A 12,980-nucleotide genomic window follows, 5' to 3' on the forward strand; every position below is an offset into this window, starting at 1 on the left:
AATCTTTATCTACGACCACCCAGCATCAAAATGAATGGTAATACTGTAAAAGTCAACAAAACTCTAAAATATCTCGGAGTAATTTTAGACTATCGTCTAAATTGGGATAAACATATTGAACATATAACTAATCGAACGGGCCTTATCCTCAACTCATTTTCTCAAGTAGCCAAACGAGATTGGGGACTTTCGACTGGAGCCATGTCTACCATATACGACAGTTTATATCTCCCAATAATATCATATGCATGCGGAACTTGGGGTTGGGCCACGGAAAAAGTACATTCTAAAAGAAGGTTAATATCATCGCAAAGAAGGGCTTTATTAATAATAACCAAAGCATTCCGCACCGTAAGTAACGTCTGCCTCCAAGTAATTGCCAAGAAACCTCCCCTAGACTAACATATTAGACAAAAACGGAAACTACAACAAATTAAATGGGGAACAAATATTCAAGTTGACTCCATAAATATTTAACATGATGACATTGAATGGCCTTTTTGTTTTCGAGAAACAAACAACTATCATTCCTCTGTAATGTAATAACATACAAACTCACAATACGGATATGGATATCTTCACAGACGGCTCAAAGCATGATGGAATGGTAGGATCTTCGTATGTTGTATATATCAATAACATTGAAGCGTATAATAAAGTTTTTAGACTACATGAAAATTGTACTATATTCCAAGCGGAACTATATGCAATCAAGATGGCTATTACATGGATAAAAGAAACCCAAAATAATGCTTACATACATTTGTACACTGACTCCTATTCAGCTTATAATATAATTTTTAGCTCCAAACTACATCCCTTAGTTGAAGAGATTAGAAACTTACTACGAATCTCTACGTGTACTATTAAAATCCTTTGGGTTAAAGCACATCAAGGAGTCACCGGTAATGAAAGGGCGGATATCTTAGCGAAGCAAGCTGCGGAAAACACGAATCTATCAATTGAATATAACAAACTTAGTATGAAGACACTAAAGCGCTTGATATGGGAGGAAACTTTTATGAAGTGGCAAAACGATTGGAATGAAAATAACTCCCATATAACGTACAAATTTATTCCGAACTTAAAACAATTTTATAATTTAAAGTGGTTCTCCCCAAACTACAATACGACACAAGTGCTCACTAATCATGGCAAATTTGCTTCTTATTTGACACGATTTACTAATAGAGGGAATGACTTATGCCCCACATGTTCCATAACTGATGGATCGGAACATTACCTCTATCACTGTGTTATGTTTACTAGAGAAAGATTAGAATTGAGACTTCTTATGGAGGAACGAGGCATAATATGGCCAGGTAACCTATCCGATATTTGGACTGATGAAAACATTTATAAAGCATTTACCAAACTTGCAAATAGCATCAATACTATCAATAGTCAAATTATTAATAACTAACCCTGTTCGTCTTTGCTTTGTTGGTTCTTTTTGACTAATATATATGCTTATTGTGTCTTGGGTCATATAGATATATCACAAACAATGTCTTACACACTATTTGGGAAACCTATTAAAANTGCTTTTAAAAAATAATTATAAATTTGTTATATTATTATATTCTTTATTATACTTTAAATTTTTTTTGATGTTATTGCATCACTTTACGAAGTGTCTATATACGTAATTGCATCAGTTTTAGCACCTATTTAATTAGTTTCAATCGCGACAGAAAATGATATAGATGATTGTTTCTTTTAAACTATTTGATCGAAAAGTTACATAAAATTGGGGTTGCGTAATCATCCAAAATTATTATTATATTTTCGACTGAAAATCACTGGATTTATGCAATTTTCGTTTAATTAATGTCGTATAAAACAGACTGCTCGTACAAGTTTGCTTAAAACATGCGACGCAAAATACCCCAAAATGGTGGTTCAATAAGTAGGTCACACGTGTCCTGACCTTCTTATACAGACCTTGTTACTTCATCAAAGATAACGTTGCTAACACTCCAAGCGGTCTGGTCATTAAGTGGAAAGGCTTCGAGAAAACGTGTGCACACGTCGATTACAACTAAGATGAAACTATGTTCTCGTCTTGTCACCTTTACGGGACCAATTATATCAATCGCTATTTTCTGGAAGGGAACATCTGCCTTTTCATTTTCTTGTATTGGAGCCTTGCCTCTATGCAAGTTGTATCTTTGACATTTATGGCATTGTTTCACCACCTCCTCGGTCACTTTCTGTAAATCTCTTACAAAATAATTCTTCTCCACATTCCTCATTGTTTTCAACACACCCCAGTGGCCATACAATTGCTGTTCGTGAATGGCTGTAACCAGTTCCATAGCAAGTTCGTTTCCTACACACATCTTATCTGCGTGCTGGTTCCGCCCCCTCTGAAATAATCTTTTATACAAACAATCGTTAAAAACCCGATACTCGTTAAAACTTTCATTTGAGTCGTTGCTCCTCATCATATCTCTCTTTATTGGACCAAAAATGCTATCACTATCTTGCGACTTGCTTATCTCATCTCTGCTGGGAATCCCCTTATCTATCGTCCTGACATCCATATGGTTAATACCGTTTATATTACGGGAAAGGAAGTCAGCTACCTTATTGTCCACACCTTTCACGTGATTTACCTCTATATCATGATCCATTAGTTCCATCACCCATCTTATTAAGCGTCGGTTCCCATTTTGTATGTTGCTCAGAAAGACGAGAGGTTTGTGATCAGATAATATGATGGTCTTCTGTCCCAGTATCAGGTGTCTAAAATGTCTTAAGGCCATGACTATAGCTAAACATTCCTTTTCTATGGTGGAGTAGTGGAGCTCTGCACCTTGGAACCTCCTACTATAATAACCAAGAGGAACAAGGTTATCGCCATTCCTTTGCTCCAAGACAGCAGCTGCAGCATGGTCTGATGCATCGGTATGTAAGTAAAAGTCTTTATTAAAATCAGGATGTGCAAGAATTGGTGGGCGGGAGATAACCTTCTTCAAATGCTCGAAACTATTCTGGCATTTCTCACTCCAGCTAAACCTTTTATTTCTTTTTGTCAACTCAGTCAAAGGTGCAGCAAGCTCAGAAAAGGATGGAATGAAGCTCCGGAAAAACCCCACTACTCCCAAAAAGCTCCGCACCTCCTTGACACTATTAGGGGTCTTGATGTTTTTCATGGATTCAATATTCACGGGGTCGGGCATTATCCCTCCCTTGCTAATCACATGCCCCAAATATTTCACTTGTCGTGCTAAGATCTGGCACTTATCAGGATTCAGTTTAAGGCCTTCCTCTTTTAGGGTATTAATGACTTTATCAAGTAGGTCCAAATGATCGTCTAAAGTTTTTGAAAATAAAACGACATCGTCCTGAAAAACGAAGCAACAGTTTCCAATAAATCTAGCCAGGACCTTCGTCATCACAAACTGGAAATACCTCCCGCTATTCTTTCCTCCTTGCGGCATCCTACACAACTGGTACTTTCCCCACGGTGTGGAGAAAGCGAACACATGTCTTATCTCATGGGCAAGGGGGATTTGAAAGTACCCAGCTTTTAGGTCCAGAACGGAGAAGAAGATATTTCCTTCCAGCTGAGAGAGAATGTCATCAATCCTGGTCATTGGAAATATTTGCGGTTCTGTGATATCGTTTATCTTGCGAAGATCTAATGTTAGCCTAATTTCCCCGGTCTCTTTCGGAACAACGTGCAACGGAGAGTTCCACACTGAAGAGCTTTCCTCGCAAATACCCGCCTCTACCAGTTCTCTGATCTTCTCCTTCAACGGCGGTAGATAGCTATAAGGAATGCGATACTGCTTAGTATTGATTGGGTGATCGGAAGTTAATTTAACATGGTGCACATAATTCTTGGATCCAGATATCTCAGTGACCTTTCTGGCAATGGCGTCATGATGAGCGCCCAATATATTTAATACCCTCTCCTTGACCTCGCCATCTAAGTGGTCCAATTTCCATACAGACAGGTCATTGTCAACGATCTTATTAATATTTGTGGATAAATTAAGGGTACCCTTCACCTTACTACCCCTTATCGCAGGGAGCAAACCCGCCAGGAGTTCGGGGCTGTGACTAATGATATCCATATCAATAATTAAGTCATAAGGCGCACTACTCGGAAATTTTATGATCGGAATGTTGATCTCAATCTCATTGCTCTCGGATAAGATGCATCTAGTTGCTACAGCCTCATCGCTTTGAATGATAGCACCGGACATCCCACTTATATATGAATCATTGCGTACCATGCATTTCCTATTCCTCATATTAATCCGTTCCATAATCTCGTTTCTTACCACGGTCCTCTCTGCACCTGTATCAATTAGGCCTTGCACTTCACAATCAAAAAAATTCCCTTTAATAATCGGTAGACCATGCTCGGTTAAGTATATACCCTTGGTAAGAGTAAGTTGTGTGAACCGGTCATCAGCCTGACCCTTCAGATGACCGTTCTTTAGTTTAAATCCTTTCACTGCTCGCAGCTCCTGGCCATGTGCCCAATTTTACCACATGTGTAGCACCTCCGTCTCTCACCCCTAACATTGACCGGGGTTCTAATCCCTCTGACGAAATCACCCAATTCTTTCATGGATTCCGTTAATTGTTTCATCTGCATCTCTAGCTCATGGACTTTCGGGTTTTCGTTCTTTAGTTCACTCCCTTGTTCAAAATTCGTGCGTATCTCGCTTAAGGCTACCCTTTTTTCGCAAGCGTTCTCTATCTCTTCTTCACCCTCAGCCTTCGAGATAGCTTCGTCCAAGGTAGCCGGCCGTCCTTGCATAACCCGTTTTTGAATCTCCGGGACTAATCCTTTCATAAAACACTCTTTCACGCAATTATTCCGCAACGTTGCCAGACTAGGATTTCGTGTCATGGCTCTGGAAAACAATGTCTTAATGCGGCTTCCATATTCATATACACTTTCACCTCTTTTCTGGCTAACCTTAAGGACTAAACTAAATTGACTTTGCCCCTTTTCCTTATGGCCAAAACACTTTATGAGGGCCTCCTTTATTTCACTATAGCTAACTACGCCTTGCTCTCTCAGATAAAAAAAATAGATAGAGGCTCACCTTTCAGTCTTGCTTGCATTACGGATATTTTTACTTTCTCGTCCCATTTCGCAAGTGAGGTTACATTCTCGACCGTTAGAAGAAATCGGTGTATGTCCAAGGTATCACCTGGTAGGTGGGAGAAACAAGGGATCATCCCCATGAATCCCGTCACTATTGGCACACCTTCAGGTTCCTCCATTACACGTGCTTGTGTTCCGCTCGTTACTTGTTCTTCCATCCCAACAATGTTCGTACAGACGCTAATAACTAAATTCTTACAATCTATGACTAAAATTAACCAATTACAGTAATGATTCTTAACTTATGGCCTACATGCTATAATCCTTATCCAATAAATATATATACATTATGTTTACAAGTTATGCAAACTAGCATAATATAATCCTCTTACAAACCTCTCCCTTTTTACCCGTAACAGACAAAATCCTGTCGCGGACGCCAATGTAGTGTCCTAGGAGCACCGAGGTTACTCTGGACAAAGAGTAGGGTAAAAGGCTACGGTTACACGAGGATTTTTACACGAGACAAACGACATGTATCAATAGTAGGAAAATATTTAATGAATGTCAAATTCGATAAACTAGGGTTCATCAATACAAAATTACAAAAAAAAGGATCAAAATGCTCGCGTCAATAATTAACTAGTCTTCGCGGACACAGAAATAGAAACAAATATATATATAATTGTTTTTTATACAAACACTTCACAGAAATAATTCCTACGTTGAACTAATCTGCACATCTCTTCAATAAACTCCTGTTGTATTTCGGGGTTGTCTAAAAATCGGCATCGTCCATGTGGCTTTGTCGATGCAGATGGATTCCGCACGTGGTGAATCCCCGTCTTCCTTTGTTTCAGTCCACTAGTACTACTCGTCCACTCCGGCGCACCTCAGCCCGTCCGTCTCAGTCCTTGTCTCACCAGCTAAAGAACTCTCGTACACGTGGGATGGCAAAATTTATAAGTCCTGCCATTGCACACGTCACCACACGTGAACACAGCACAGCCAATCGACACAACGGGGCTGTGCCACCCAAGTAAAAGGTGGTTTTCTTACACAAAAAAACGAAAGTTACAAATTATACAAAAAAAACAAGTACGGAAAAATGAACCTTGCACAAGGGTATATAAATACAAGCGCCTATCCNCCCAAGTAAAAGGTGGTTTTCTTAAAAAAAAAAACGAAAGGTACAAATTACAAAAAAAAAAAAAAACAGGTACGGAAAAATGAACCTTGCACAAAGGTATATAAATACAAGCGCCTATCCCAAGAACAATAGTGACGCAGCACTACAGGGTTGTATTCTAGCTGTTTGTTAGTTATTCCGCTATAGATATAATTATTCGCCTGGATATCTCATTTGTCCCATTCGTCATCATCGGTCTTAATTTTAGCCCTCATTACTACATTTTTACACTTTTTGAACTGTAGAAACTTAAACATACGTAATTTCCAGTTACTATAATCTGCTCCTTCAAATATTGATATATATATATCACTGTTTCTCACCGCCATTACCACGTGTGCTTTTTTTTTATTTTCTTAAATTATTTAATTTTTTTCACTTCTTGTTTTTTTTTTCAACCACACTCTCCTACCAAAGGCAAAAAATAAAGCATATATTTTCTTTTTCTTTATTCTTTTAATACTTAACTTTAATAACTAACACAACTTATTTACAACTATGCAACCAGACGAAACTCAGACGACTGACAATTTTTCAAGTGTTGCCAGATAGAAATGTACAATAATACATTATAACAATATTGAACAAACGAATATGAATGGACCCTAGACCATCGCTGACGCGCAATTAATTGATTGCCCCTGGAAGTCTGCTTTTTACAGAAACACGAATTCTCTATCAAATGTCACGGCACTCCACTGGGCCCTAAGTTATAGAATCGTAACGCTACACCCTACGCTTAAGCGAAATCAGGGGCCATTGCAAAATCTTACCAGATAAAATACTGCCAAGACAGAATCCTTTCATCCTATCATTCAGGAGAGTTTAGGCATAGGTTAAATTATACCTATGACTGCAAGTATCACGCTGTCTATAACTTCTATAACTGACACTTCTCTAGAATCTCGCACTATTTAAAACTTTCATAGCATGGATTATTCGACAAAATAACGTAATGTACAGATTTGAATCGTAATTAAGGTTAGTTTGAATTTTAAAAACAGCAAACACGTCATGAATTTTTTGTGATTTTGAAATAAACGCACGAGAAATCAAACAAAAGCATTTATTAGACAACCAAAATGTTTACAGACAAAGATTATAATCACATTCACATGAAAACACGATAAAATTAGACTGGATCTAAGTTCTTAAATTCTTAAAGCCAATACAGTCGAGGAAATATCTCCTTGAATGGTTTCTGAATGGATTAAAATTGCAAATTATTCCAGAAATATTCCTTTTGTCCATCTTTTCTTTTCTGTATTAACATTTCTTGTATTCCTTAGACATTTAATGGATTTAGATAGTGTTCCAGATTTGAAAATGCTGAAGATTTAGTTCTAGATCTTCTCAATTTTACGTAATTCAAAGTATATTTACGTCCACATTTGACACAGATCGAAAGAAAATGTTGATCAGGAGTGATGTGATGAAAATGGGCACAAACAGGAAGCGTAAAATTTTAGAATGGACACAATTCGGTAGTCAAGTTTGAGAATAGTTACAATTTTGGAGAGTCAAAATGGGAGCAAGGTCAAATTTCGCAACTTAAAAAGGAATCTGGCAAGGATACTCATTGAGTCTATTACTGTTTTCTTATACAGGGTGGACCAAAAAGAATATACGTATTTCAAACTGATATATTTAATAAACTGTAAGACATACAACTATGGAACTTGGGACACATATTTATGAAACTCTCTAGTTTAGATTACAGGTGTTCAATATGTCCTCCACCAGCGACACGAACAATATCACACCGATACTCAAATTCCTGCCATACTCGACTAAGCATGTCCGGTGTCACTGATGTAATGGCAGTACGGATCCGGTTCTTCAACTCATCGAGGTTCTGTGGTAGTGGAGGAACATAGACGGTGTCCTTGATGAAACCCCACAGGAAGAAATCACACGGCGTCAAATCCGGTGACCGTGGAGGCCAGCTGAAAAGTGGTAAATCGTCAGCACTTTGACGTCCAATCCAACGGTTCGGAAGAGTTTCATTCAGAAATTGACGAACTTGACGACTCCAGTGAGGGGGTGCCTTCTTGAAAAATGAGGTGGTCCTTGTTTAGCCTCGGAAACAAACAGTTTTGCAACATATGAAGATATTGCAAACGATTAACCGTGTTTCCATCAAAGAAAAAAAAGGGCCGTAAACAGATGAGCAGGATATAGCACAAAACACATTCACTTTAGGTGAATTTCAAAAATGATCGTTTTGCGCATGTGGGTTCTGTAGGCTCCAAATTCTAAGATTCTGTTTGTTCACCTTCCCACTAAGGTGAAAACATGCATCATCACTGAACAAGATCCATTCTGAGAAATTGTTATCGTTGTCAATAACATCCTGAATCTGGCCACTAAATTTCACACGTTTATGTTTGTCATCATTATTCAGAGCCTGTAACAGCTGTAATCTGTACGGCTTTATAACTAACCTGCGTCTCAAAACACGCCAAACTGTTGTTTTAGGCAGCTGCAATTCCCGACTGGCACGACGTGTTGATTTTGAAGGGCTACGTTGGTAAGCAGCTTGAATCCGTGCAACATTTTTTTCAGATACACGAGGTCGGTCAGGACTCTTTCCTTTACATACACAACCTGTGTCAACAAACTGATGGTACCATTTGCGAATGTTCCATTGATTCGGAGGATCAATTTCGTACCTCAACCGGAAATGTCTTTGCACTGTAATCACGGAATTACACTTCGCAAGCTCAAGAATACAAAAGCTTTTGTGCTGTGGCGTAGCCATTTTACAACAACTGTGAATACGTGATTGTAACCAAGCACAAGTGACATCAGGGGGACAAACTAGACAATGCACTCGTTCCTGCGATACCCGCAGCACACCGCTACTATCGATAGTTTAATAAATATATCAGTTTGAAATACGTATATTCTTTTTGGTCCACCCTGTATATTGTCTGTTTGGTAACATAACTGAATGAAATTCAAAATTTTAATGGTTTATGTTTAGAAAACAACACTTATACAGTAATACCTCGGTTATCGTTGGTTACGATTTTCGTAGACTTTTCCTGCGAAAAATTTGTCTCGGTCTTCATCGACATGACCGCACTGCTAATTTTGCGAAACAAACAAACGCTAACCCACGCGTTTTACTTGTGTGAGTATTATTACCTCCTTCCTCCAGCCAAACAATTGCATTTCTTTTCTTTTTGCTCCATATAGGTATTTTGTTAGGCAAATTATATATTCAGAATCCACGAATATTTTCATTATTAATGGTGAAGACTGTACTTAAGTAGCAATGGGATTGTCGTATTCTGGAATACTTTATAGAAAAATAATATATAAAGTCCATATAATTCAGAATTTCTTTAATTTGTCTCGGTCTTCATCGACATGACCGCACTGCTAATTTTGCGAAACAAACAAACGCTAACCCACGCGTTTTAGTGGTGTGAGTATTATTACCTCCTTCCTCCAGCCAAACAATTGCATTTCTTTTCTTTTTGCTCCATATAGGCATTTTGTTAGGCAAATAATATATTCAGAATCCACGAATATTTTCATTATAAATGGTGAAGACTGTACTTAAGTAGCAATGGGATTGTCGTATTTCGGAATATTTTATAGAAAAATAATATATAAACTCCATATAATTCCGAATTTCTTTTATTTGGTAATTTTAGTAAAAAAAGAAGTCTTAATATTTTAAAAATAGTTGTATTTATATTAATTTATATTTGATTTAAAATATTTCAATTTTGAATATCGCGTGTAATTTAAATTGAGAGAATTCCAGAATAACGATCGTAAACTANCCGGCACACGTATTTGTAAAATCTAAGTGACTCGTACAACATGGATTCCATATAAAACGGAAAAATCAACAGTTTTATAGGGGGTCGACTGTATATTCTTCATTTATAAGTGTTCAAATAAGTTTACAATGAACGATGCGACTATCTACAAAATATTGAAAACATATATATGAAATGCTGAACACTTAATGAACTGCTCAACTCGATTATATTATTTTATATTTGATTTAAAATATTTCAATTTTGAATATCGCGTGTAATTTAAATTGAGAGAATTCCAGAATATACGTAATGCAAATGAATAGAAATTTTATATTTTACAGATATATATGATTGAATACAAGTATATATTTGATTTCTACACTTTTTCTATTATCTAGAAGTATAAAATATACTAGTTGGTTTAAAAAACACCAGATTTATATTTATATTTTCTGTAATTTGTCAACTTATCAGATTTTAACTTAGATTTGTTAAATTTCACAAGGTTTTATTATTTTTCAACTGCAGGGTAGCGAAGCTTTGTCTAACTTTTTTACAGAAAGTAATAGACTTTGCCCACTGTAAAGGAGAACAAATTGCTTTTTCTGTCAGTACTGGATCAGATGACTAAGAGATTATTTCCTTGCGAGGAAACCACGTTATCAAAAATAGCTGCAATGACTTATTTACTATAGATTGAAACCAAAAGAAAAAAATGGAAAGTGTCGCGTTTGGAAAATACTACATTCTTATTTTATTGAACCAGGGATGCACAACCTTTTGTGAAGAAGGGCCAAATTAGGGTTAAGTTTACTGACTGGGGGCCGGACCTCCAAGCGATTAATGCGATGGCTGAGATTGGATGCTGGCAGCAATCTTCTTGATGTCTGGTGTAATGGCAGATGTTGAAACAACCAGATTTTCCAAATTCTCTTTGGTTAACCTGTTCCGTGTTTTGCACTTGTTTAAATTCATAAGCGAAAACACTTGTTCGCATACATAGGTACTGCCAAACATGCTTGCACAAAATCGAGCTTTGTCTTTCAGTTTTGGAAATGATTTATCTGGCAGTTCTTTGTAGAATGTGAGGAGATTAGAATTTTTGAACTGTGATTTCAATTCATCACTGCACTGGATGTCTATCAACTCAAGTTGACATCTGGAGGGACATCTTCCACTTTCACATCAAATGAAGTTGAAAAAAGTTGCAGGTAGATCTTGTATTTCTGGAATTCACCAAACCTCTCATTGAATGATGTAAGGAGGGTGTTAACTTGGTCAGAGTAATCCGTCTTCATATGTGGGTATTTCTCTTTCATGGCCTTGCAATGTGGAAAGTGTGTAAAGTTCTCTGTTTGCATGTGGGACTTGAAAAGTGATAGTTTGGTCATAAATGCATTGATGTTACTTGTCAACTGAGAAACAAGTTGCATCTTTCCCTGCAATCTCAAATTAAGGTCGTTTAGATAAGCAGTAATGTCAGCAAGGAAAGCTAAATCACACTGCCATCTTTGTCCCTCCAAATTCCTTGTAGTGTTCCCCCGTTCTTTGAGGAAAGTGATAATAGGCCCCAATAGCTCCACAAATCTCTTGAGGACTGTTGCCTTGCTCAGCCAACGAACTTCAGTATACGTGGGCAGGTCAGCATAATCAGCATCTATTTCTTCAAGAAATGATGTGAAGAGTCGATGGTTGAGTCCATGACGGCGGATTAAGTTCACAGTATCATATACATCTTTCAGCAGACGTTCAAATCCCAGCTTCTTTGCACAAAGTTGCTGTTGGTGAATTATGCAATGATACTGGACTAACTCCTTTTGCCTGTCCCCAAGGTGGTTTTTCAGCAAGGTGACCATGCCATTCTCACATCCAACCATAGATGGTGCTCCATCGGTGGCAATGCTGGATAGCTTGTCAAAGTCCAGTGCTGATTTGTTGCAAACGCTCAATAAACTAGTAAATAAGTCAGCACCAGTTGTATGTCCAGAAAGTGATGCCATGCCAAGAAATTCTTCATTCACAATAAAATCTAGTGAAACACTTCTAATAAACACAATCACTTGTGCTGTTGATGATATGTCAGTGGATTCTTCCACAGCCAAAGAAAAATAAGCACAGTTTGCAACTAAAATATTAAGTTGGCCAGAAATGTCTGATGCAATTTGCGAGATTCTTTGTTGTATCGTCATGTGGTTAAGACTGATTGTTTGAAAACACTGTCTTCTCAGGACACATCTCACTTGCGATGATAAGACACTTTTTTATCATATCGCCATCTGTGAAAGGTTTCCCATTCTTGGCTATTAAAGCAGATATTTCTAGGCTGGCTTCAACAGCCGCATCCAATTCTCCAGATTGTTTCTTGAACACATTTTGTTGGCTGATTAGTGATCGTCGTAACGATTCGATTTTCCGTTTGCGTTCCGTACCTTGCAGAAGGAAATCCTTGTGTTGGCTTTCATGATGTCGCTTCAGGTTGAATTCTTTTGGCACTGCTATTGTTCCATTGCACAAAAGGCAAATAATGCTGTTGTTCTGTTGCACAAAACAGTACTTGTTAGTCCACACTTCCACTTCTTGAAACTGATGATTCTCGCGATTGACCTTGCGTTTAATGCCCGGCGCCATACTGTTCACTCTGCAAAACAATGTCTCATTGTGCCGAAAATTCTGAGGCCCGCAACAAATCATGTTTGAGATAAGGCAAGCTAGACTACCACGTGCTTTGTTCTGTATCCACTCTGACCAAAGACTAAAGAGGCGGGGACAGAAGACTATTACGCACACGTGGCCAGGCAGGTCTTAATTCGTTCGACCCCTGTCCGGGCGTCTCCACCATTTCTCAGAATTTGTGAGTCAGATCGTCAACATGCCAGGTGCAGGACACTAATCCATCATAAATGTGGTTACCATTCTTACCTAAATTATATTTATGGCC

The 12,980-nt window shown here is 37.8% G+C and overlaps 2 protein-coding genes across 2 annotated transcripts in view; one reads left to right on the forward strand and one right to left on the reverse strand.

Annotated features, from left to right (window-relative positions):
• Positions 1 to 516: 516 nt before the first annotated feature.
• Positions 517 to 12,980, forward strand: part of LOC111628656 — a 40,082-nt gene continuing 27,618 nt past the window's right edge. Inside the window, exon 1 of the mRNA XM_023372483.1 lies at positions 517 to 1,414. Coding sequence (XP_023228251.1) covers positions 569 to 1,414 — 846 coding nt within the window. The 5' untranslated portion in view covers positions 517 to 568. The remainder of the gene's footprint in view (positions 1,415 to 12,980) is intronic.
• Positions 8,369 to 9,115, reverse strand: LOC111628668. Its single transcript, XM_023372494.1, has one exon. The coding sequence runs from the start codon at positions 9,022 to 9,024 to the stop codon at positions 8,473 to 8,475; it is 552 nt and encodes a 183-aa protein (XP_023228262.1). The 5' UTR covers positions 9,025 to 9,115; the 3' UTR covers positions 8,369 to 8,472.

This window comes from Centruroides sculpturatus, unplaced genomic scaffold, assembly GCF_000671375.1.
Source record: "Centruroides sculpturatus isolate CEXI.00-Female unplaced genomic scaffold, Cexi_2.0 scaffold406, whole genome shotgun sequence".
Taxonomy (NCBI): Eukaryota; Metazoa; Arthropoda; class Arachnida; order Scorpiones; family Buthidae; genus Centruroides; species Centruroides sculpturatus.

Coding starts and splice junctions, on each gene's coding strand:
- LOC111628668 (XM_023372494.1), bottom strand. CDS start 9,024: ATGGCTACGCCACAGCACAAAAGCTTTTGTATTCTTGAGCTTGCGAAG.